At 41.7% G+C, this 26,367-nt stretch overlaps 1 protein-coding gene across 1 annotated transcript in view; it reads right to left on the bottom strand.

The window, feature by feature from the left end:
* Window positions 1-334: 334 nt before the first annotated feature.
* LOC138701004 (mucin-19-like) overlaps window positions 335-26,367 on the bottom strand; it is a 38,575-nt gene continuing 12,542 nt past the window's right edge. Inside the window, exons 3-6 of the mRNA XM_069827482.1 lie at window positions 15,017-24,704; window positions 14,013-14,050; window positions 3,432-3,488; window positions 335-708 (exon numbers count right to left, since the gene is read on the bottom strand). Coding sequence (XP_069683583.1) covers window positions 670-708; window positions 3,432-3,488; window positions 14,013-14,050; window positions 15,017-24,704 — 9,822 coding nt within the window. The 3' untranslated portion in view covers window positions 335-669. The remainder of the gene's footprint in view (window positions 709-3,431; window positions 3,489-14,012; window positions 14,051-15,016; window positions 24,705-26,367) is intronic.

Raw genomic sequence — 26,367 nt, 5'->3', positions numbered from 1 at the left:
CGCTTATTGTTAACACTGTACTGTATTTTGATTAAACAAAACCTAATGAAAATTATCAAACTCAAAATTGCAATATTTCCTAGTTTACGTAAATGGATGAACTACTTTTCTTCCCTCCTATACCTAGTAAAGTGATTTGTTTGTATTTTACGCCAGTATCATCGAACTCCAGTCGTGGAAGGAGTAGCAAACGGTGTTTCTGGTTCTCAACCGTTAATCCAAAGGTATAGCCAGGTTAATATTAAAAATGTTAGTAAAAATAAAATGATGTCTCTGTGTAATGCTCAAATGTAGACGCACTCCCTGAAAAATACTGTGAGGCCGGGCTGGAACATCTTGTTATCTTTCTTTGTAATATTTATTAAACGTAAATAAAATATTTAATACAAACATTGTTCTGAATTTTAAGTATAGTTTACAATTACAATAAAATTATTTATTCATTGTCATATTTCAGCGATTTCATTTTTTAAAAATCAACTTGGAAAAATTTTCTAACATTCTCTTTCTGACGATCCAGTTTTGTAGTGGGTATCCAGTCTGCAGAAGCTCGCTTGCAGTCTCCGCATTGCGCATGCTCCCTGCATACGCTTGGTAGTCTGGCCCTTCTGGCCCGCTAGCGATCTCTTATCGTCGCGTGTAGTCTTCGTAGTTTTGTGATGTGTAGTCTTAATAATCCAGATTAAAGGTATCGGCGAAAGAAAGCCTCTGTAAATGAGAAATAAAGCATGCAGTTAGTTACTTACTTACTTACTGGCTTTTAAGGAACCCGGAGGTTCATTGCCGCCCTCACATAAGCCCGCCATTGGTCCCTATCCTGAGAAAGATTAATCCAGTCTCTACCATCATATCCTACCTCCCTCAAATCCATTTTAATATTATCTTCCCATCTACGTCTCGGCCTCCCCGAAGGTCTTTTTCCCTCCGGCCTCCCAACTAACACTCTATATGCATTTCTGGATTCGCCCATACGTGCTACATGTCCTGCCCATCTCAAACGTCTGGATTTTATGTTCCTAATTATGTCAGGTGAAGTATACAATGAGTGCAGTTCTGTGTTGTGTAACTTTCTCCATTCTCCTGCAACCTCATCCCTCTTAGCCCCAAAATATCCTCCTAAGAACCTTATTCTCAAACACCCTTAATCTATGTTCCTCTCTCAAAATGAGAGTCCAAGTTTCACAATCATAAAGAACAACCGGTAATATAACTGTTTTATAAATTCTAATTTTTAGATTTTTTGACAGCAGACTGGATGATAAAAGCTTCTCAACCGAATAATAACAGACATTAGTTAGAGAAATTAAAAAGTTTACCATTAAATATTTATCAAATAAAATGAAAGCTAGTACAGAATGACGGTATTACTACTATCGAGAGAATGACTAGGATCTATAATTGTTTTTAATATACTGGGTGAATATTTTAGTATGGAATATTGCGGAACAACTGGATAATACCCACGGCAGAGCAATGTCGATAGTCGACGTTACTCGCTGGCTACTAGTCACCAGGCCGTACCAAACAAAACACAATCGAAATGGTGGTAGTAAAATTCGCGACTATATTCTTACATAATTCACTGCATTAGTCAAGTGCAAGACTTCTGGCTTCTGTTGCATTCAAACAATTATGAAATACGATAATTTGGTCCAGGGAGCATCCGTTTTTGATGCAAAGATAATTTATTTGGCTTGTTTCTTAAATAAAATTACGAAATGGAGTTCCTGTGCTTAACATTTAATAAAAAAAAAAGAAATATAGCAAAACTGTTTTGTCTCGAGACTCTCATCTAAGTCACGTAATAGGTCACGTAATCTACTTCAATATATTTGCGCAAATATATCTTGTAGCTAACAGTGGTGCTATCTCTCAGTAATGTTCAGAACGAAGGAGGTAGAGAGAGAAAAAGAAACAAATTTCTCCCTCCAACGACGCCGCACACCAACGTCGTGTTCTTATGTTGGCAAGACTGTGTATTTACTTAAATTTGGTGCTAAACATAACGGCACGGTTCAAAGATACCGTGGGAATTCTCCAGTTTAGCGAATATTGCTAATAACTTTTTAATGTGAATGTTTCTTAAATGTGTTACATGCAATATTTATTAGTGGGGGGGCGTATTTTAATATATTTGCATGTTTTGTTCCTTAGTTGAAAATCATGTATGTTTGTAAATTGAATTAATTTGTTTACTATGTATTGTATATGTTTGTTTAGTTGGGCTGATGAATTGTAGGCCTATATACTTTTAAAATGAATAGTAGTCTGTATGGGTGCTATTCATAGACATTTCGCTAGCCCGAGCGTGCTAAAGTAGCCCCGACTATCGACTGGTTACTTGTACAGGATTCATATCATATCATATCATATCATATCATATCATATCATATCATATCATATCATGTCATGTCATGTCATGTCATGTCATGTCATGTCATGTCATGTCATGTCATGTCATATCATATCATATCACATATATCATATATCATATCATAATATCATATACCATATCATAATATCATATCATATCATATCATATCATATCATATCATATCATATCATATCATATCATATCATATCATATCATATCATATCATATCATAATATCATATCATATCATATCATATCATATCATATCATATCATATCATATCATATCATATCATATCATATCATAATATATATCATATCATATCATATCATATCATATCATATCATATCATATCATATCATATCATATCATGTCATGTCATATATCATATCATATCATATCATATCATATCATATCATATCATATCATATCATATCATATCATATCATATCATATCATATCATACCATCATATCGCTAACACTGGTTTATGAATACGAAAAACTTTAGTTCGCTGATCATCCACCGGAAGCCTGCGCTAAGAATGTCTATGGATACGACCCAAAAGCTCTACTGATGAATTATTGTATATGCTGTAAATTGAATAGTAATCTGTATAGCTCTGTTGATGAATTACGTTTATCTTTTTATTTAATTTGCAAGAAAACCGTCCATTTTATTAAAGGAACTGCAAAAGGATAAATCATTCCTTATCAGTCTCTCTAATGATAAGGGTAAAAACTAGAATCGTATGGACAGCATTTATCGAGTGAAACAAGAAATAAGAAAAGTATTAATTTGGGACTAATATTGTATTCGAAATTCTTGTTGCACTCTATACAAGGAATAATTTATTAAAATCTGCAGAGTTATATTACTTCCACTCTGTATATATATAAACCGCGATTTCTAGTGTCCTGATATTCTGACTCCGGAATAAATGTCTGGTAAAATAATAATAAATAAAATAAAAGAATAATAAAATTCATAGCTCACATCTGAAGCTAGTCTAATCGAGCCACACCTACTGTAATGTACACTAATGAATACTATACTTACAACGCATCCATTTTCATCCTTGCCGAACATTTGAGTCCTGTATGCCAACTGCTCCACCTGAAACACAATTTTACTCTCAATATTTTGGTGTTCTCCACTTTACAAGCCACAGAGGCCCATAGGGTGGCGAGCACTTAATGCTCCCACTTGTACAGACAATCGGCATTAAAGACAGTAGGGATTTGAGTTTATGTTGGTGCAAAAGCGTTAATTGAATGATATACACTATGTCAGCCGTGGCGAAAATGTAACTCACGAGCACATTGTGGCTCGCAATGATAGCTGTGCATGTCTCTTGCTCCCCGAAGCCCCACCCTCTCACTCACTGGAATCAAACTCCGTTCCATTTGTATTTGCTCTGACCTGCGAGTGGCGTATCGTCGCAATGTCTCTTTCGAAACCATGTACCTCTACAAAAACGAAAGTTTCAAGTAGGATGGGTGGACGCATTTTTTGCTGCCAATATGATGAGAATATTAAATGTATAATTTGTTCACAAGTATTACTAGGAAAACGGTTGTGTAACATAAAACAGCATTATACTACATGTTACTCATGAAATATTAAAAGGTTGTGTTTATTATTATTATTATTATTATTATTATTATTATTATTATTATTTCTATCCTTTTTCAGCAGATGTACGAATAATGCGGTTAGATCTTAAATTTAAACTCACATATTTGCAATGTAATGTTATAATGAAAGCTAGATGTAAGGACTTGACAAATGTTGAACTTTTCAAATCTTTACCAAAAAATAAATATCCGAAGTTTTCTCTGCTGAAGCCATGTTCGTTACAACTTACGTTTGTGAAAAATTATTTTCAACAATGAAAATAATAAAAACCTAATTTAGATTACGACTGATAGACAAATACTTTCGTGATCAACTACGACTCGCAGTAAGTGACATAATTCCTGATTTTGAAACTCTGTCGCAGAGACATTCTGAAGACAGTTACTAGGTTGTGATAATGTATAGTCTATTATGTTTTCTTGTTAATTTCTTTCTTCGTTACACGTACTAAACATTAGTTTGTAACCTTATATTCTATAAAATTATATTTAAGTGCTTGACGTAAGGAAAATGAAAATCCGTTAATAAGTCAGACAGTTGCTTAACTTCCCTTCGGGTGTCCGCCTCCCTCCATAGGTGCTATGCACGTTGTAGGTTACACAGTGGCTCGGCGCACGATTACATTTTCTCCACGGCTGCACTATGTGAACCAGAGGTCTGCATCGGACGTTTTCGCTCGAGCGCCAAGTAGTTCACAGCATAATCCGATAGGTAGCGCACATGCATGGTGGGTAAAATTGTCGCAAACGATAAATCCTCGAACGGTATAAGCCGAGCGTTAGACATTCGTTCTTGTTACAGTGATGAACTGTGTAGTAACATCATAGATGTTCATCATTTCAAAACTGACCTCTCCATAGTACAACTACAAAACTTGCTTTAAAATGTAATATAAAGTTGTAGGTAAATGTTTTTTTTTCCCACACAGGAATGATTTTGTTTTTGCCACATCTGATAGATGTTATTGGATGTAAATGTAATTATTATAAACGGAGAACACAATCACAATAATGCAAGAACCGTATCAAGTTTTCTAGTAATAATAATAATAATAATAATAATAATAATAATAATAATAATAATAATAATAATAATAATAATCCCTAATAATTAGTGTATCACTCTTTACGTCTGTAACAGTTGTGCAGCATGATTATTCGTTTTATTATATTTTCTGTGACGTTATCTCTGTACTAATATTGTTATTAATCTACTGCTATATCAATCATATTTTGTAAAACGTTTCTACATTGTCGCAGTATATAGGCGGAACACTATGTATGGACCTATCATATTATATATGTGGTAAATGAAATATTGAATAATTATTAATTAGCAATAATAACTGTATATCGAAGTTTTTCATACTATTTTATTCATAACTTCATGTTCCTGTTTTGGTACGTTCCATTGACTGTTCCATTAAACGTTTGTCATAAACGCAGAAAATAAAGCCTTATTTTTACCGTGCGAGCAAAACATATGTGTATCTTATCTGTCGCCTTCCATACAAGATAAGACATGTCGGTGTGATGACCTTGTACTGTGCTTCTATTTATTACGAGCGTATCACGACCGATCTTATCTCACTCGAGGGTGCGACATTCGACCGAGTTCAAGCGAGCGATTTAACTCCAATGCAGCAATCTGCCGTGAACTTTCTGTTAACAAGAAGCCAATTTTTGTCCCGAGCACAGTGTGACCCGCGAATAGGAATGGTAAAGAATGGACACGGAACGAATTGCACTGGTCTGTATTCCTGAGCGCATGCGTTCTGTTAGCGTATATAATTCCATTTTCAAACGCTACAGTTCAGTGTAATCGAGCACCCGAGGGCGGTGGAACAGCAATCCTGATTCGCTGGCAAGTCTGCTGAAAAGTATTTCTGCTGTCGACTGCTGGTGCGATATCAGCGCCAACTCTAGGGAAAAAGACAGAATCTCTCGCTGATACAGATAGAGCTGGTTTGAAGGTCACTGAAATAAGACGCTACTACTACGTCAAAAGTCCCTACACGCTGGTGTGGCCTGGGGCGTATTTCATAAAACTTGACAATTGTAAATACGTCATTCTGACAAGTAACAAACGACGACTCTGCAAATTGTCAAATTTCTGCTTCATAAATCATTCCGGTCCACACCTGTGGAGTAAAGGCTGGTTCACAATAAACCGGAAACAAGAATCGGAACGAAAACGTAAAATTATTAGGCCCGGTTGCAGAAACACCGATCAAAATATGATTGGCAATCAAGGAGGGTTTGATTGGCCATCAGTTCTATTTCTGTTGCAGAAAGAACAATCAGTGTTTGATCGGAGATCAGTCTTCCATCAGATTTGATCAACAGATTTTTGCTGGTCAAGTCACTGATCATCGATCAAGTAGGTTATTTATGTTGTTCTGTTTGTAATGCAGTTACTGTAATTATATAGTAAATAGTTATAGCGTAACAATATTGTTTTCGACATAATGGATTCTTCTGATGAAGAAATTTTAGAATGAAAAAAATATTATTAAGAAGAAGGCGTTTCCGTGATGGACATGAATTGTCTTTATGTATAATGACAGAGAATTTGAGCAAAGATTTAGGTTAAGTAAGGATTCGTGTGTTTTGTTACTTTCAAAAATTGAAACAAATAGGCCTATATGCAGACAGACAAATCGAAACCTTTCACTTTCTGCTATGAACCAAGTTCTAATAATGCTGAGATTTTATGCTGTTGGAATTTTTCAGATGGTCTTGGGTTATCTTGTTAGGGTCCACAAATCAACTATTTGCCGAGTAGTTAGGAATGTTACGTATGAAATTGCTTTGTTATGGCAGGGTCTCATAAATCCCCAAACTTCAAACAGGGAACGATTTGAAATCCAGAGAGAATTTTCAGCCATGTCAGGATTTCCAAGTGTAGCCTAATATTGGTTGTATAGACTGCTCACATCCCCGTCCAATCACCTGGTTGAAATGATGCCGAACTTTATCGAAATAGAAAAGGTTTCTTTTCTGTGAATATACAGGTAATATGTAGTCTACACCATCATTGAAATTCTGGAATGTTGTAGCCCGTTGGCAGGGTTCTACACATGACAACACAATATTTTTAATGAGTAGGTTACGAGCTCAATTTATAAACAGAGAGATGGGAAATGGAATTATTTTAGGTTATGGAGGCTATGCATATTCCAATTTCTTGTCGACTCCCCTAGCAAATCCCACAACAGAAGCCCCCTCACGTTTTTTTTTCTTTTTGCTTCATTTTTTTTTCACTATATTGTAGTCTATATACAAATAGAATCCGCCTGTTTCCTTTCTACAAAAAGCAACAAACCAGCAAAACATTCACTTGTTTTCCTAGTCACCGCCCACTTGATGCATTCGTTTCGCGACTTTTAAAGAGCATCAAATTGGCTGTGGTTGCTAAATAGCGCTGTTGTCAAATGTATTTCTTTCCCAAATCAGCAATTAGTAAATTGAGACAAGTTGATTGGAGATTCACGTTTGTGCAACGCAACGAACAATCAAATAAATCAGACATCAACTGACTGGCGATCAGGGACTGATTTGATTTGCGTTTCTGCAACCGGGCCTTAAAATGTGTACATTTATACCTTGACCAAAACTACTTCCGACTTGACAGCTTATAGAGAAGGGGGAGCAGTGTTGTCATGTTGCCCATCTTTCGTGTAAGCGAGCGCGCTGCCGATAGAGTGCAGTAATGAACGGCTGACATGAACACATACATTTCTAAGCAATTTGTTGAACACTAGGCATTAAAATTTGTGTACATTATTATTTTTATTAGCCTATAATATAATAATAATAATAATAATAATAATAATAATAATAATTAGTAGTAGTAGTAGTAGTAGTACCGGTATTCTTCAATGTAAATACCGTTAGAAAAGCGTCGAAAGGACTGTAAACTGTAAAAACAGATTTAATTTAATACTAAGCCTCCACTTTTATTAGTGTCGGTATTAATCAATGTAATATTGTTAGAAAGGCGTTGAGAAAATTGTAAACTGTAAAAATATTTATAATTAAAAATCTGCATGGCCTTTTTCTTTTCAAATATTGGTAACAGTGCTGTTATTAATTTTAACACAAGCAACAGTTCTCATTACGACTTGCGCCAACGGTAAAAGAGGCCCGCCATTATCTTTTCTCCTGTCAAAATACTCTCTTACATAACACACCATATCTCGCGCTTGACTCTTTAACGGGACACCTTGTCCAATATTCTTTATTCTCCGCCTGTCTTTCCTTCCTTCCGACATTGCACAAGTCATCTATTTAAAAACTCTAGCAGAAACTAGAAAACACATACTCCACCAATGACAACGAAGATAATAGTGTAATATAATTTAAACACAATAATTATCGATACACTAAAACAATAATGCAACTAAATAATGTTTTTAATTTACACAAAGCACGCGTTAACCAGCCACTCAGTCATTCCGGCCACTGTATTCACCACTAGGTCCTGGTATTCACGTGAACTTGTAAACATAGACATGGCAACACCATCCCGTTACCATGGTTACGCGTCTCTTGTGATTGGTTGATTTGAATGGTTGCCATGGTAACATGCTAAAGGCGCCATTTGTCAGGTCGGAAGTTGTTTTGGACAGACCATAAATGTGAGCATTCACAATTAACGAAAAGCTTGCCGGAGCCCGGGATCGGGAACGGAGAGTTGGCCAAGTTTCAACTTTGGCGTTCACGTTTCCGATCACAGCCCACTAGATTCATTCTAATGCCATCTAAAAGCTATTTTGTCGTCGTATATTTTGTAGCAAGAAGACCGTGACATAACCTATGCATTATTTTGTTCTGTGCTGTGCATCATGGAGCAAGTTTCATTTGATGAGATTCTAATATTGAGTGTTGAGGAAAATCCTCACGTTTACGATAAGCGGCGCGCCTCGTATAAAGATGAGAAAATGAAGGAGAATACGTGGCTTTCAATGGCTGCATCTTTGAACACGATCGTAAGTGAATCATATATTATTACTGTATTGGTTGTATTACACACTACATATTCATGCTTCAATTCAATAACTACTATTGTGTTCATTTTTATTCTATTGCAAATGTTTTTTTTCTAATTATTTTACGTTATGGTAGACTTAAAATAGGTTGTGATAATAAAGATGCATGGGCATATTTATAGTACCGTACCTAATGAAATGTTTCAGTTGAAATTTCGAAGCTGGTTAACCTGTGTTTATGTTGGCTGCCTTGTAGACTACTCATGAGAGAACGCCATTGGTCAATTATACACAAATAACATCAGAATGCGTAATATCGACTTTACATATCGTTATTGACATGCATATCGATATGTATAGTCGTCTACTTTCTCGGTTTATTGTGAATAAAAAAATTTCATATTCACGTTCTTTGCTTCTCGTTTTCATTCTGGTTCTCGTTCCCGGTTTATTGTGAACCACCCTTAACGGCTAGCGCGTCTGGCCGCGAAACCAGGTGGCCCGGGTTCGATTCCCGGTCGGGGCAAGTTACCTGGTTGAGGTTTTTTCCGGGGTTTTCTCTCAACCCAGTATGAGTAAATGCTGGGTAACTTTCGGTGCTGGACCCCGGACTCATTTCACCGGCATTATCACCTTCATCTCATTCAGACGCTAAGTAACCTAAGATGTTGATAAAGCGTCGTAAAATAACCTACCAAAAAAATCATTCCGCGTGTCGGGAAAAATCGTGACAATTTGTGAAGTTTCTGTTTCATAAAAGTTTTTATGCTCGACCATGCCCAAATGTAGTAATCATACACGTGGTAGCAGTCCTTTAATGAATGTCATTAAAGTACGCCTACTCATTAAAGTATAGGTGTTCAGCCAATGACAAGTCAGCTTACAGGTGTTCAGCCAATGACAAGTCAGCTTTGTACCGTTATAAATCCGCAAGTATAGATTATTCTCGGATATGCAATCGAAAGAGAATTAGCGAAAAGTCACGGAGGCTGGAAATCCAATACTGTCGCAGAAGGTTATGTTCTGTTACTATAATAATTAGCGTTAAATGTAAATAATATTCAAATAAATTCAATTTGTCATCTCGTTTTTCAATGTCTAATTTAATTTCAATGTTATATCAAAGTTAATATTTAATTTACTCTGTAGGTTCTTACAGGCTATCTGGACATCTGTTCCTCGGAAAAAATCAATACTTTCGCGTCTGCGCACATCTCACAATTTACGAGGTATTGCTCAAGGTCAGTTAGATACAAATAAAATGAATAATTTCAAGTTAGAAATATGGTCGAGCATAAAAAGTCGTATGAAACTCGCCTATAATGGTAATTAAGAAGCTCGTATGAAAATTATGAAACTCGCTTGCGCTCGTTTCATAAACATCCATACTCGCTTCTTAATTACTATCATTATAGGCTCGTTGCATAATGTACTATACCACGACAGGCAAAATTTTATAATTCGTGAAGACTTTTCTGACATATTTCATTTTTTGAAACAGAAAAGTGTCAATTCATTTGTTTATAGTTCTACATATTTTAGAATTGTCATGAAATTCTGACACCTTATGTTTCGTATGTCATAGGAAGTTGACAGTTTACTGTTACAGTAGTTGGGCTATACTGTAATTGAACGGTTAAAAACATCGTTTATCAAGACTGTCCAACAATAAGAGATGACATAAAACAGTGAATCCGGGAGACCTGCCAGTCACTTGACGACGCCGAAGTATTAGGAGTCACTGACAGTGTTAGAAGAAGAGTACAGGTGTGTGCTGCTCAGAACGGCAGATAGTTTGAACATTTATTAAAAATTAATGGAATTGTCCAGCCTTTCAGTAAAATGTCTACATTAATTGTCTTGTTTACATTTTCGTCTTGTAACATTTCTCAATATTGATGACATTGTCTTTTTGTACGTTTTCTCATTGAAAGATTAGGAATTAATAAAAACGTTTCCTATTAAAGTTGTTTGTTTTGAAGAGCTCTATCAAATGGTACCTTATTTGACCCTGACTCCCATTTGAAATTTTAAAGTGATACGCCACTGACCCTACTTCCTGTTAGAGCTGATTAATGAAATCAAGCTCAAGTGAAAGTTCAAATGTGGTTCAGTGATAACTATTTTTGTCTCGGAAAATTTTAATGCACTAGATTCCGAAATAAATGACACGTGTGTTCCGAATCACCCATTGCATTTTCGTACGTTTTCTCATCGAAAGAATAGGAATTAATAAAAACGTTTCCTATGAAAGTTGTTTGTTTTGAAGAGCTCTATCAAATGGTACCCTATTTGACCCAAACTCCCATTAGAAATTTTAAAGTGATACGCCACTGATCCTACTTCCTTTTAGAGCTTATTGACGAAATTAAGCTCAAGTGAAAGTTCACATGTGGTTTAGTCATAAATATTTTTTTCTCGAAAATTTTAATGCACTAGTTTCCGAAATAAATGACTGTTTCGGGTGGTCTGAATCACCCTGTATATAAAACACTTGAACCAAAATTACAGGTATATTATGTGTTCTTACACTGTATAGGAAATGAAGCTCAGCACCACTGAACTGCTGATGCATATAGCTTATCGAAATCATTCCACAACTCTTCATGAAAGGAGCCAATTGCCATGAGTTGATGGAATTATCGATGGATCCTTGATAAATAAAATGGGCGCTTACTTTGAAAATGAGGCCATATTTGTTGACAGGAATGTCCTTGCTTTCTTAAGGTATGTACACGTTGGAGCAACGATAAACGATAAAAGAAACGATCTAGCGATGCTTTGGTCCAAGCACGAGCGCTGCTCATTCGGTCTCAAATTTTGTTAATACTACTGTATCTTCATTTTATATTGCTTGTATTATTTTATTTGTATTTCTCTTTGTTTGTTTTGTAATTATATTTATTTATTCTGTATATTTGAATTTAAATAAATTAAATTAAATTAAATTAAATTAAATTAAATTAAATTAAATCAAAGAATCAAGTGTTCATATCGGAGCAACGAGGACGCGGGAAGCGAACATTTTGATTTATCAACAGTAATCTCACTAGAGGTTTTGATTTTATCTAGAGAAAATCGAAACTCGAGTGGGATTTAATTGACTATTACACGATTAGAAGAAAGTATATAAAGATTAGAAGTAACGAAGATCTCCAATACAATAACATATTAATTGACTTACGAAAATAGAAAACTATCTTCAAATTTGTACCATCTCAACATTATAAATATTACACTAGTAGATGGCAGTAGTGTGTTATGAATAGCTGTTTTATCAGTTGTGCCAACTATGGAATCTTCATTGAACTCTGTGGATGGTTACTGGTCAAGAAGGTTTTGTTGATTCAGTTTCATTTTTATTCAATTATCCACTTCATATATCCCGATCCCAGTAATCAACGTCACTTGACAGATAATTTTCAATAAATCTTAGTATTAAACAATCTCTGATACGTGACTATTGATAATATCATATAGCAGAAGCTATAACATAGCCTAACCTAAATAATATAAACAAGTGTTAGAAATGTTTTAATTAGGGATGATGAAATAAACAAGAAACATTTTAATTAACGATGATGAAATAAAAAATAAACATGACTAATTTTAAAAGAAACAATTATTGAAAGTAGGTACAATTTTCAAATTTGAATGTTTTAGTGGTTGGTGGCTCAGTTGATGTTATATTGGACGTGTGCGTAAAAGAAGTGGAACTCGTTGATGTACATGGTGTATCCCTCAACTTATTCAGGATTTCCGAATGGTGCTCTTCATATATGACCAGTGATCTTTATTAATTCTTGTTTTTGAATGCCAATGCGAGTCATATTTGAAAGTGCTGTGCATCGACTGGAGTGATTTATAATTTTCTGTTTTTTGACGTCCAGACCGGTGCAGTTTGAAATATTGGCAAACATAGAAACAAATGCTAGGATAGTGATAAAAATAAACAAATGCTAGGGACGCGATAAAATTAAACAAATGCAAGGGACGCGATAAAATTGTGCGATAAGCAGCCATGATTGGTTGAAAGACGTCCTTTCGTACCGTTTTATTGGTCAAAAGTAGTGTGACGTAGTAAAAGTGTAATAGTCAGTAGAAGATATTCTATGCATCCACTTAATGAAAAAAGATGTATAGGGAATATCAGCTGCTAAGTTCAAGGTTAATATAACTTAAATACGTACAAAATTAAACCCGTTTCTCATCCCAAAGATAGTACAAATTCGTTGTGTTGTGATGCGTTCTTGTTATCACATAACATATGACGAATAATTACACAACTGATCAATTTGCCAATATCTACAATAATTAATTTAATATGCCGAAATAATAATAAATCGATTAATATTCGGATATATTTATAATCAGCGGTGATTATACAGATTAATATTATCTTAATCAGAGATAATATGAACGACAAGAGCGAAGAAAATGGAATTTTTCTTTTTCGTCGCTTTTATCGTGTATCTTCGCTTTTATCGTTACTCCAATATGCACACTTCAATAACAATGCATGCTTCAATTCTCTCTGATATAGCATCGCTGCTTCTTTTATTGTTTATCGTCGCTCCAACCTGTACGTACAGTCAAATTTAGAATTAATTGTAATTTTCTCGCTGTTAATAATTGAATTTATAACAGTGGTTACTAATTTCAACAAATTCAATAATAACGTGCATTATAGATCATCCAATCAGCTTGTCTCATTACTTTTTATAAAATTATAAAATGAATAAGAGGAAATAATTTGCTATCAATCTTACATGTTTACACATACTTTGTTTTGCATTGTAAGAAAACTTTGGAGATGAAAAATATTCACTTACATTAAGTTTTAGATGCAGCTGTTTGTATTGGAGACGTGTTCTGACAGTTTTGCAATAATTATTTACGGTTTTTAATTTTTTTTTGCTTATTAATAATGGAATAATAAAATTATGTCCGGTTCTGACTAATTTATTTCAGCATTGAAATTCACAAGATAAATAATATGATCCAGCACTCACCATGTTCTTGGGTACAGGACATCCGGTTGTAGTATCAGCTGCAACGGAGACAAATTCAAATGATTATGTCTAACAGAGACATATGATTGTAAACTATGAATGTAAAGTAAAAATAGAAGTAATAAATTAACCAAAGCATAATAAAATTATAAAATCACTAAATAAAAAATTCTTATTTAGTTAAAAAGTACAAACCAATGAATGAAAATAAATAAATAAATAAATAAATAAATAAATAAATAAATAAATAATTAATAAATAAATAGACGAAAAAATAAATATATGAACGAATAAATGAAAGGATGAATATATATATATATATATATATATATATATATATATATATATATATATCGCACTAGATGGCCTAAACAGATTCTTACTTATGTACCACGAGGAAAGAGGAAATTGGGAAGACCACGCAAGCGCTGGCATGAGACCGTAACAGATCCTGTAGGGTCTAATACGTGAAGGATATGATGATATATAAATAAATAAATAATTTACTTTATTGGGTTATTTTACGACGCTGTATCAATATCTAGGTTATTTACCCTGAATGAAATGAAGGTGATAATGCCGGTGAAATGAGTCCGGGGTCCAGCACCGAAAGTTACCCAGCATTTGCTCGTATTGGGTTGAGGGAAAACCTCGGAAAAAACCTCAACCAGGTAACTTGCCCCGACCGGGATTCGAACCCGAGCCACCTGGTGTCGCGGCCAGACGCGCTGACCGTTACTCCACAAGTGTGGACAATAAATAAATAAATAAATATATAAATGAATTAATGAAAGAACGAATAATTGCATGAATGAATGAAAAAATGAGAGAATAAATGAAGGTAGTAAATTCAAAAGAAAACGAGAAAGCACCAAAAAATATTAACAATGGAATTGAAATAAAATCATGTACGTTATTTTAACAAAGGTTCAATATAAAAAAAATATACATAAAATCAAAAGACTCAAAATATTAACATTATTGAGTTATGGATAATCACGTACTTGTAGCTCCAGGAGAAACATCCAATTCATTAACTCCTTCGGCTTGAGTTACACCGGGAGTTGCTGCAGCCCTTAGAGGTTCTGTTGGTACTCCACCAGGTGGTGCTGTGGCTCCTCCAGGTGCTGTCGTTATATCACCAGGTGTTGTTCCTCCGCCGGCTGCTGTTGTTGCTCCGCCAGCTGCTGTTGTTGCTCCACCAGCTGCTGTTGTTGCTCCGCCAGCTGCTGTTGTTTCTCCACCGGCTGCTCCGCCAGCTGCTGTTGTATCTCCTCCAGCTGCTGTTGTTCCTCCGCCCGCTGCTGTTGTCTCTCCTCCGGCTGCTGTTGTATCTCCGCCAGCTGCTGTTGTTTCTCCACCGGCTGCTCCGCCAGCTGCTGTTGTTGCTTCGCCAGCTGCTGTTGTTGCTCCACCGGCTGCTCCGCCAGCTGCTGTTGTTTCTCCTCCAGCTGCTGTTGTTGCTCCACCAGCTGCTGTTGTTGCTCCGCCAGCTGCTGTTGTTGCTCCACCAGCTGCTGTTGTTCCTCCGCCAGCTGCTGTTGTTTCTTCACCGGCTGCTCCGCCAGCTGCTGTTGTTGCTTCGCCAGCTGCTGTTGTTGCTCCACCGGCTGCTCCGCCAGCTGCTGTTGTTTCTCCTCCAGCTGCTGTTGTTGCTCCACCAGCTGCTGTTGTTGCTCCGCCAGCTGCTGTTGTTGCTCCACCAGCTGCTGTTGTTCCTCCGCCAGCTGCTGTTGTTTCTCCACCGGCTGCTCCGCCAGCTGCTGTTGTATCTCCGCCAGCTGCTGTTGTTTCTCCACCGGCTGCTCCGCCAGCTGCTGTTGTTTCTCCTCCAGCTGCTGTTGTTGCTCCACCAGCTGCTGTTGTTGCTCCGCCAGCTGCTGTTGTCTCTCCTCCAGCTGCTGTAGTTCCTCCGCCAGCTGCTGTTGTTTCTCCACCAACTGCTCCCCCAGCTGCTGTTGTTTCTCCTCCAGCTGCTGTAGTTCCTCCGCCCGCTGCTGTTGTTGCTCCGCCAGCTGCTGTTGTTGCTCCGCCAGCTGCTGTTGTTTCTCCACCGGCTGCTCCGCCAGCTGCTGTTGTTTCTCCTCCAGCTGCTGTTGTTCCTCCGCCAGCTGCAGTTGTTTCCTCACCGGCTGCTCCGCCAGCTGCTGTTGTTTCTCCTCCAGCTGCTGTAGTTCCTCCGCCAGCTGCTGTTGTTTCTTCACCGGCTGCTCCGCCAGCTGCTGTTGTTTCTCCGCCAGCTTCTGTTGTTGCTCCGCCAGCTGCTGTTGTTTCTCCACCGGCTGCTCCGCCAGCTGCTGTTGTTTCTCCTCCAGCTGCTGTTTTTCCTCCGCCAGCTGCTGTTGTTTCTCCACCGGCTGCTCCGCCAGCTGCTGTTGTTCCTCCTACAGCTGCTGTAGTTCCTCCTCCAGCTGCTGTAGTTCCTCCGCCAGCTGCTGTTGTTTCTTCACCGGCTGCTCCGCCACCTGCTGTTGTTTCTCCTCCAGCTGCTGTTGTTCCTCCGCCAGCTGCTGTTGTTGCTCCGCCAGCTGCTGTTGTTTCTCCACCGGCTGCTCCGCCAGCTGCTGTTGTTGCTCCGCCAGCTGCTGTTGTTGCTCCGCCAGCTGCTGTTGTTGCTCCGCCAGGTGCTGTTGTTTCTCCACCGGCTGCTCCGCCAGCTGCTGTTGTATCTCCTCCAGCTGCTGTTGTTCCTCCGCCCGCTGCTGTTGTCTCTCCTCCGGCTGCTGTTGTATCTCCGCCAGCTGCTGTTGTTTCTCCACCGGCTGCTCCGCCGGCTGCTGTTGTTTCTGCACCGGCTGCTCCGCCAGCTGCTGTTGTTTCTCCACCGGCTCCTCCGCCAGCTGCTGTTGTATCTCCGCCAGCTGCTGTTGTTTCTCCACCGGCTGCCCCGGCAGCTGCTGTTGTTCCTCCGCCAGCTGCTGTTGTTTCTCCGCCAGCTGCCGTTGTTCCTCCGCCAGCTGCTGTTGTTTCTCCACCGGCTGCTCCGCCAGCTGCTGTTGTTTCTCCTCCAGCTGCTGTAGTTCCTCCGCCCGCTGCTGTTGTTGCTCCGCCAGCTACTGTTGTTTCTCCACCGGCTGCTCCGCCAGCTGCTGTTGTTTCTCCTCCAGCTGCTGTTGTTCCTCCGCCAGCTGCTGTTGTTCCTCCTCCGGCTGCTCCGCCAGCTGCTGTTGTTTCTCCTCCAGCTGCTGTAGTTCCTCCGCCCGCTGCTGTTGTTTCTCCGCCAGCTGCTGTTGTTTCTCCGCCAGCTGCTGTTGTTGCTCCGCCAGCTGCTGTTGTTTCTCCACCGGCTGCTCCGCCAGCTGCTGTTCTTGCTCCGCCAGCTTCTGTTGTTGCTCCGCCAGCTGCTGTTGTTGCTCCGCCAGCTGCTGTTGTTGCTCCGCCAGCTGCTGTTGTTTCTCCACCGGCTGCTCCGCCAGCTGCTGTTGTATCTCCTCCAGCTGCTGTTGTTCCTCCGCCCGCTGCTGTTGTCTCTCCTCCGGCTGCTGTTGTATCTCCGCCAGCTGCTGTTGTTTCTCCACCGGCTGCTCCGCCAGCTGCTGTTGTTTCTGCACCGGCTGCTCCGCCAGCTGCTGTTCCTCCGCCAGCTGCTGTTGTTTCTCCACCGGCTGCTCCGCCAGCTGCTGTTGTATCTCCGCCAGCTGCTGTTGTTTCTCCACCGGCTGCTCCGGCAGCTGCTGTTGTTCCTCCGCCAGCTGCTGTTGTTTCTCCGCCAGCTGCTGTTGTTCCCGGGCCAGCTGCTGTTGTTTCTCCCCCGGCTACTCCTCCAGCTGCTGTAGTTCCTCCGCCCGTTGCTGTTGTTGCTCCGCCAGCTGCTGTTGTTTCTCCACCGGCTGCTCCGACAGCTGCTGTTGTTTCTCCAGCTGCTGTTGTTCCTCCGCCAGCTGCTGTTGTTTCTCCACCGGCTGCTCCTCCAGCTGCTGTTGTTTCTCCTCCAGCTGCTGTTGTATCTCCGCCAGCTGCTGTTGTTTCTCCACCGGCTTCTCCCCCAGCTGCTGTTGTTCCTCCGCCAGCTGCTGTTGTTCCTCCGCCAGCTGATGTTGTTTCTCCACCGGCTGCTCCGCCAGCTGCTGTTGTTTCTCCTCCAGCTGCTGTTGTTCCTCCGCCCGCTGCTGTTGTATCTCCGCCAGCTGCTGTTGTTTCTCCACCGGCTGCTCCGCCAGCTGCTGTTGTTCCTCCGCCAGCTGCTGTTGTTTCTCCACCGGCTGCTCCGCCAGCTGCTGTTGTTCCTCCGCCAGCTGCTGTTGTTTCTCCACCGGCTTCTCCGCCAGCTGCTGTTCTTTCTCCGCCAGCTGCTCCGCCAGCTGCTGTTGTTTCTCCAACGGCTGCTCCGCCAGCTGCTGTTGTATCTCCTCCAGCTGCTGTTGTTCCTCCGCCCGCTGTTGTTGTCTCTACTCCGGCTGCTGTTGTATCTCCTCCAGCTGCTGTTGTTTCTCCACCGGCTGCTCCGCCAGCTGCTGTTGTTTCTGCACCGGCTGCTCCGGCAGCTGCTGTTGTTCCTCCGCCAGCTGCTGTTGTCTCTCCTCCGGCTGCTGTTGTATCTCCGCCAGCTGCTGTTGTATCTCCGCCAGCTGCTGTTGTTTTTCCACCGGCTGCTGTTGTTCCTCCGCCAGCTGCTGTCCTTTCTCCACCAGCTTCTCCGCCAGCTGCTGTTGTTTTTCCGCCAGCTGCTGTTGTTTCTCCACCGGCTGCTCCGCCAGCTGCTATTGTTTCTCCACCGGCTGCTCCGCCAGCTGCTGTTGTTCCTCCGCCAGCTGCTGTCGTTTCTCCACCAGCTTCTCCGCCAGCTGCTGTTGTTTTTCCGCCAGCTGCTGTTGTTTCTCCACCGGCTGCTCCGCCAGCTGCTATTGTTTCTCCACCGGCTGCTCCGCCAGCTGCTGTTGTTCCTCCGCCAGCTGCTGTTGTTTCTTCACCGGCTTCTCCGCCAGGTGCTGTTGTGACTCCGCCAGCTGCTGTTGTTGCTCCGCCAGCTGCTGTTGTTGCTCCGCCAGCTGCTGTTGTTGCTCCGCCAGCTGCTGTTGTTGCTCCGCCAGCTGCTGTTGTTGCTCCGCCAGGTGCTGTTGTTCCTCCGCCAGCTGCTGTTGTTGCTCCTCCGGTTGCTGTTGTTCCTCCGTCAGCTGCTGTTTTTTCTCCTCCGGCTGCTGTTGTTGCTTCGCCAGCTGCTGTTGTTCCTCCCCCAGCTGTTGTTTCTGCTCCGGCTGCTCCGCCAGCTGCTGTTGTTTCTCCTCCGGATGCTCCGCCGGCTGCTGTTGTTCCTCCGCCAGCTGCTGTTGTTTCTCCTCCGGCTGCTTTTGTTCCTCCCCCATCTGTCGTTGTTTCTCCTCCGGCTGCTCCGCCAGCTGCTGTTGTTTCTCCTCCGGATGCTCCGCCAGCTGCTGTTGTTCCACCGCCAGCTGCTGTTGTTTCTCCTCCGGCTGCTTTTGTTCCTCCCCCAGCTGTCGTTTCTCCTCCGGCTGATCCGCCAGCTGCTGTTGTTTCTCCTCCGGATGCTCCGCCAGCTGCTGTTATTTCTCCTCCGGCTGCTGTTGTGGCACCGCCGGCTGCTGTTGTGGCGCCGACAACTGCTGTTGTTGCTCCTCCGGCTGCTGTAGTGGCGCCGCTAGCTGCTGTTGTTGCTCCTCCGGTTGCTGATGTGGCTCCGCCAGCTGCTGTTGTTGCTCCGTCAGCTACTGTTGTTTCTCCTCCGGCTGCTCCGCCGGCTGCTGTTGTTTCTCCAGCTGCTGTTGTTTCTCCGCCAGCTACTGATGTGGCTCCGCCAGCTGCTGTTGTTTCTCCGCCAGCTGCTATTGTGGCACCGCGTGTTGCTGTTGTGGCTCCGCCAGCTGCTGATGTTGTTCCGCCAGATGCTTCTTTTCCTCCGCCAGCTGCTGTTGTTGCTCCTGCAGGTGGTGTTGTTCCTCCACCTGGTGCTGTTGGTGGTCCTACTTTTGCCGTTGTTTCTGTACCGGGTGTGGTCGTTGTTGGTGCTATAGGTACTGTTGGTGCTCCTGTTAGTATTCTTGAGTCTCTTGGCTTCAAAGTAGCTATTTTAGGGCAAAATATATTTTTGATGAAGTTTGGAATTAATCGTATGTTACACAATGGGTTTATTGTTTGCTGTGTAGGACATAAGAAGTCTTTTATAAAGTCGGGAATTATTCTTATTATTCTCCATTTACATATTGGGTTTGTTGTAGAACTCTGTGTGGTTGTTTGTTGCGATGGTGTTGTCTGTCCTGGTGGTGCAGTCGTTTTTTGTGGAGCTGCAGATGCTCCTGAAGTCGCTGGCGTCTCTCTCGGTGCTGCAGTCGTGTCCACTGGACCTGTAGTTGTTCCTGGTGGTGCTGTTAGACAGATACCGGTATGCTTGAAGATATTTCCTATTAGTGGAATGTTGCATAATGGATTACTTGAAGGCAATGTTGGACACAAAATATTTTTGAGGAATCCTGGTGCTATTTTGCATAGGAAGCTTGTTGGTTTATTCTGAGTTGTAGTTTGCTGCGGCGGGACAGTAGTCTGTCCTGGTGCTGCAGTAGTCTGTCCTGGTGCTGCAGTAGACTGGCCTGGTGCTGCAGTAGTCCGTCCTTGTGCTGCAGTAGACTGGCCTGGTGCTTCAGTAGTCTGTCCTTGTGCTGCAGTAGTCTGCCCAGGTGCTGCAGTAGTCTGTCCAGGTGCTGCAGTCATTTTTCCTGGTTCTACAGACTCTCCTGATGTCGCTGGCGTCTCTCTTGGTGCTGCAGTCGTGTCTACTGGTGCTGTAGTTGTTCCTGGTGGTGCTGTTAGACAGATATTCTTGAAGATATTCCGTATTAATGGAATGTTACATAATGGATTACTTGCAGGCAATGTTAGACACAAAATATTTTTCAGGAATCCTGGTGCGATTTTGCATAGGAAGCTTGTTGGTTGATTCTGAGTTTTAGTTTGCTGCGGCGGGACAGTAGTCTGTCCTGGTGATGCAGTAGACTGTTCTGGTGCTGGGGTAGTTCTTGGTGGTGCTGTTAGACAGATATTCTTGAAGATATTCCGTATTAATGGAATGTTACATAATGGATTACTTGCAGGCAATGTTAGACACAAAATATTTTTGAGGAATCCTGGTGCGATTTTGCATAGGAAGCTTGTCGGTTGATTCTGAGTTGTTGTTTGTTTCGGCGGGACAGTAGTCTGTCCTGGTGATGCAGTAGACTGTTCTGGTGCTGGGGTAGTTCGTGGTGGTGGTTTTAGACAGATATTCTTGAAGATATTCCGTATTAATGGAATGTTACATAATGGATTGCTTGAAGGCAATGTTAGACACAAAATATTTTTCAGAAATCCTGGTGCGATTTTGCATAGGAAGCTTGTTGGTTGATTCTGAGTTTTAGTTTGCTGCGGCGGGACAGTAGTCTGTCCTGGCGCTGCAGTAGTCTGTCCTGGTGCTGCAGTAGACTGTTCTGGTGCTACAGTACTCTGTCCTGGTGGTACAGTAGATTGTCCTGGTGCTACAGTAGCCTGTCCTGGTGCTGCAGTAGTCTGTCCTGGCGCTGCAGTATTCTGCCCTGGTCCTGCAGTAGGCTGTCCTGGTGCTGCAGTAGTCTGTCCTGGCGCTGCAGTATTCTGCCCTGGTCCTGCAGTAGGCTGTCCTGGTGCTGCAGTATTCTGCCCTGGTACTGCAGTAGGCTGTCCTGGTGCTGCAGTAGTCTGTCCTGGCGCTGCAGTATTCTGCCCTGGTGCTGCAGTAGTCTGTCCTAGTGCGGCAGTCATCTTTTCTGCTTCTACAGACTCTGCTGATGTTGCTGGAGTCTGTCCTGGTGCTGCAGTAGATTGCCCTGGTGCTGGAGTAGTTCTTGGTGGTGCTGTTAGACAGATATTCTTGAAGATATTCCGTATTAATGGAATGTTACATAATGGATTACTTGCAGGCAATGTTAGACACAAAATATTTTTCAGGAATCCTGGTGCGATTTTGCATAGGAAGCTTGTTGGTTGATTCTGAGTTTTAGTTTGCTGCGGCGGGACAGTAGTCTGTCCTGGTGATGCAGTAGACTGTTCTGGTGCTGGGGTAGTTCTTGGTGGTGCTGTTAGACAGATATTCTTGAAGATATTCCGTATTAATGGAATGTTACATAATGGATTACTTGCAGGTAATGTTAGACACAAAATATTTTTGAGGAATCCTGGTGCGATTTTGCATAGGAAGCTTGTCGGTTGATTCTGAGTTGTTGTTTGTTTCGGCGGGACAGTAGTCTGTCCTGGTGATGCAGTAGACTGTTCTGGTGCTGGGGTAGTTCGTGGTGGTGGTTTTAGACAGATATTCTTGAAGATATTCCGTATTAATGGAATGTTACATAATGGATTGCTTGAAGGCAATGTTAGACACAAAATATTTTTCAGGAATCCTGGTGCGATTTTGCATAGGAAGCTTGTTGGTTGATTCTGAGTTTTAGTTTGCTGCGGCGGGACAGTAGTCTGTCCTGGCGCTGCAGTAGTCTGTCCTGGCGCTGCAGTAGTCTGTCCTGGTGCTGCAGTAGACTGTTCTGGTGCTACAGTACTCTGTCCTGGTGGTACAGTAGATTGTCCTGGTGCTACAGTAGCCTGTCCTGGTGCTGCAGTAGTCTGTCCTGGCGCTGCAGTATTCTGCCCTGGTCCTGCAGTAGGCTGTCCTGGTGCTGCAGTAGTCTGTCCTGGCGCTGCAGTATTCTGCCCTGGTCCTGCAGTAGGCTGTCCTGGTGCTGCAGTAGTCTGTCCTGGCGCTGCAGTATTCTGCCCTGGTGCTGCAGTAGTCTGTCCTGGTGCTGCAGTAGTCTGTCCTAGTGCGGCAGTCATCTTTTCTGCTTCTACAGACTCTGCTGATGTTGCTGGAGTCTGTCCTGGTGCTGCAGTAGATTGCCCTGGTGCTGGAGTAGTTCTTGGTGGTGCTGTTAGACAGATATTCTTGAAGATATTCCGTATTAATGGAATGTTACATAATGGATTGCTTGAAGGCAATGTTAGACACAAAAGATTTTTGAGGAATGCTGGTGCGATTTTGCATAGGAAGCTTGTCGGTTGATTCTGAGTTGTAGTTTGCTGCGGCGGGTCAGTAGTCTGTCCTGGTGCTGCAGTGGATTGCCCTGGTGCTGGAGTAGTCCTTGGTGGTGGTGTTAGACAGATATTCTTGAAGATATTCCGTATTAATGGAATGTTACATAATGGATTGCTTGAAGGCAATGTTAGACACAAAAGATTTTTGAGGAATGCTGGTGCGATTTTGCATAGGAAGCTTGTCGGTTGATTCTGAGTTGTAGTTTGCTGCGGCGGGTCAGTAGTCTGTCCTGGTGCTGCAGTGGATTGCCCTGGTGCTGGAGTAGTCCTTGGTGGTGGTGTTAGACAGATATTCTTGAAGATATTCCGTATTAATGGAATGTTACATAATGGATTGCTTGAAGGCAATGTTAGACACAAAAGATTTTTGAGGAATCCTGGTGCGATTTTGCATAGGAAGCTTGTCGGTTGATTCTGAGTTGTAGTTTGCTGCGGCGGGTCAGTAGTCTGTCCTGGTGCTGCAGTGGATTGCCCTGGTGCTGGAGTAGTCCTTGGTGGTGGTGTTAGACAGATATTCTTGAAGATATTCCGTATTAATGGAATGTTACATAATGGATTGCTTGAAGGCAATGTTAGACACAAAAGATTTTTGAGGAATCCTGGTGCGATTTTGCATAGGAAGCTTGTCGGTTGATTCTGAGTTGTAGTTTGCTGCGGCGGGTCAGTAGTCTGTCCTGGTGCTGCAGTGGATTGCCCTGGTGCTGGAGTAGTTCTTGGTGGTGCTGTTAGACAGATATTCTTGAATATATTCCGTAATAATGGAATGTTACATAATGGATTACTTGAAGGCAATTTCAGACACAAAATATTTTTGAGGAATCCTGGTGCGATTTTGCATAGCAGGCTTGTTGGTTGACTCTGAGTTGTGGTTTCTGGTTTCTTTGTCGTAGTTACAATCACATCACTGCAGTAAGTTGTCTTTATAATTCTAGGCAACAGTCTTCGAGAGCAGATGAATTTCTTAATCCTCGAAGGCGTCTTCCTACAAAGAGTATTTTTGACTACAAAAGGCAGTAGTCTTCTTGAGCATATGAAGTCTTCTATCCTGTCGCCCAGAGGTTTGATAGGCTTGTCGCAAAGAGGTTTCTTAAGTATATTTGGTAAAAGTTTTCTAGAACAGATAAACTGTTGCAGCCTTGATTGTCGTGGAGTGGTTACACCGGGAGGCAAGGCTGTAGTGGCGTTAATGATGGACATCTCAGTCGTGGTGAGTGTTTGTTTGGGACATCGTAGGACGCTGGCCCGAAATTCCTTCTCTTTGTTGAGTAATAAGCCTATCGGACCAGTTTCTTTCTTAGACAGATCCGGACAGAATCGCTGCAGCAAGGGAATAATTAGTCTCTTCTGAACTTGCCAACCCAATCCAATTGCTAGAATGGCCACTGTCGCGATGATTATGAGTAGTATGATACGTGAGATGAGGCGGAGTATTGGGCTCCTCCTTCGGGAATTCCTGCTGAACGGGTTTAACCTGTTCAACGGGTTAAGTCTGCCAAGTAGTGAACGGATGCCTCTCAGTATGAAGCCACCAGAAAGAACGTTGAAGATCGCCCGTCCAATGCCGAAACTTGGAAATAGACTCAACGCGCTGTTGCTGCCTCCTAGAACTCGATTCACTAAGCCCACTCCACGGTTCACACGACTGACCTGCAAATACCATCGTTAGAGCCAAAAAGTGTCTGAAATATACACTACAAAACAATAAATACGCTATACAAAAACATGCAAATTCCAGATTTTATAAAGAGTTCAGTGACTATCTTTCTAGAAGCAAAATGTGAATGACATGTCAGATAGGTACACTCGTGTTATGGGGGGCATAAGTCTGTTCAAAGTCAGAGAAAGACACACTGCGCATGCTTACTTACTTACAAATGGCTTTTAAGGAACCCGCAGGTTCATTCCCACCCTCACATAAGCCCGCCATCGGTTCCTATCCTGTGAAACATTAATCCAGTCTCTATCATCATATCCCACCTCCCTCAAATCCATTTTAATATTATCCTCCCATCTAAGTCTCGGCCTCCTTAAAGGTTTTTTCCCCTCCGGTCTCCCAACTAACACTCTATATGCATTTCTGGATTCGCCCATACGTGCTACATGCCCTGCCCATCTGAAACGTCTGGATTTAATGTTCCTAATTATGTCAGGTGAAGAATGCAATGCGTGCAGTTCTGCGTTGTGTAACTTTCTCCATTCTCCTGTAACTTCATCCCGCTTAGCCCCAAATATTTTCGTAAGCACCTTATTCTCAAACACCCTTAACCTATGTTCCTCTCTCAGAGTGAGAGTCCAAGTTTCACAATCATATAGAAGAACCGGTAATATAACTGTTTTATAAATTCTAACTTTCAGATTTTTGGACAGCAGACTGGATGATAAGAGCTTCTCAACCGAACAATAACACGCATTTCCCATATTTATTCTGCGTTTAATTTCCTCCCGAGTATCATTTATATTTGTTACTGTTGCTCCAAGATATTTGAATTGTTACACCTCTTCGAAGGATAAATCTCCAATTTTTATATTTCCATTTCGTACAATATTCTGGTCACGAGACATAATCATATACTTTGTCTTTTCGGGATGTACTTCCAAACCGATCGCTTTACTTGCTGCAAGTAAAATTTCCGTGTTTTCCCTAATCGTTTGTGTATTTTCTCCTAACATATTCACGTCATCCGCATAGACAAGAAGCTGATGTAACCCGTTCAATTCCAAACCCTGCCTGTTATCCTGAACTTTCCTAATAGCATATTCTAAAGCGAAGTTAAAAAGTAAAGGTGATAATGCATCTCCCTGCTTTAGCCCGCAGTGAATTGGAAAAGCATCAGATAGAAACTGACCTATACGGACTCTGCTGTATTAATTTGTCCTACAGAATAATATCTGCGATATTTACAATTAATATTTGAGGAGAAAAATTCGCTTCAGTGCCGGGGATCGAACCCGGATCCTTGGTTCTACGTACCAAGCGCTCTGAGCACTGAGCTACGCCGGAGCGAATTTTTCTCCTCAAATATTAATTGTCAATATCACAGATATTATTCTGTAGGACAAATTAATAAAATAAATCTACAATACTCTCATAGCTGCCGTGCATATATTTGTACAGATTACTGTGCACGTAACTGCGGAATCCCGGCCAAACAAGTCACTCAGATGAGTGCGCTCCTAGTATAATGACAGTTGACATTGGACATATACGTCAACATATATGCCTAACTTGGAGTCAAAAGGAAACAAAGGGAAACACTGAAGGAGGAGGATTCGGTCCGGTGCTGTGGATTGAATCCGGTGTAGCTCAGTG

The sequence above is a fragment of the Periplaneta americana genome, chromosome 6 (assembly GCF_040183065.1).
Source record: "Periplaneta americana isolate PAMFEO1 chromosome 6, P.americana_PAMFEO1_priV1, whole genome shotgun sequence".
NCBI classification, from domain to species: Eukaryota; Metazoa; Arthropoda; class Insecta; order Blattodea; family Blattidae; genus Periplaneta; species Periplaneta americana.
The sequence above is the reverse complement of the archived record's forward strand: the minus strand, read 5'-3'. Positions and strand labels throughout refer to the sequence as shown.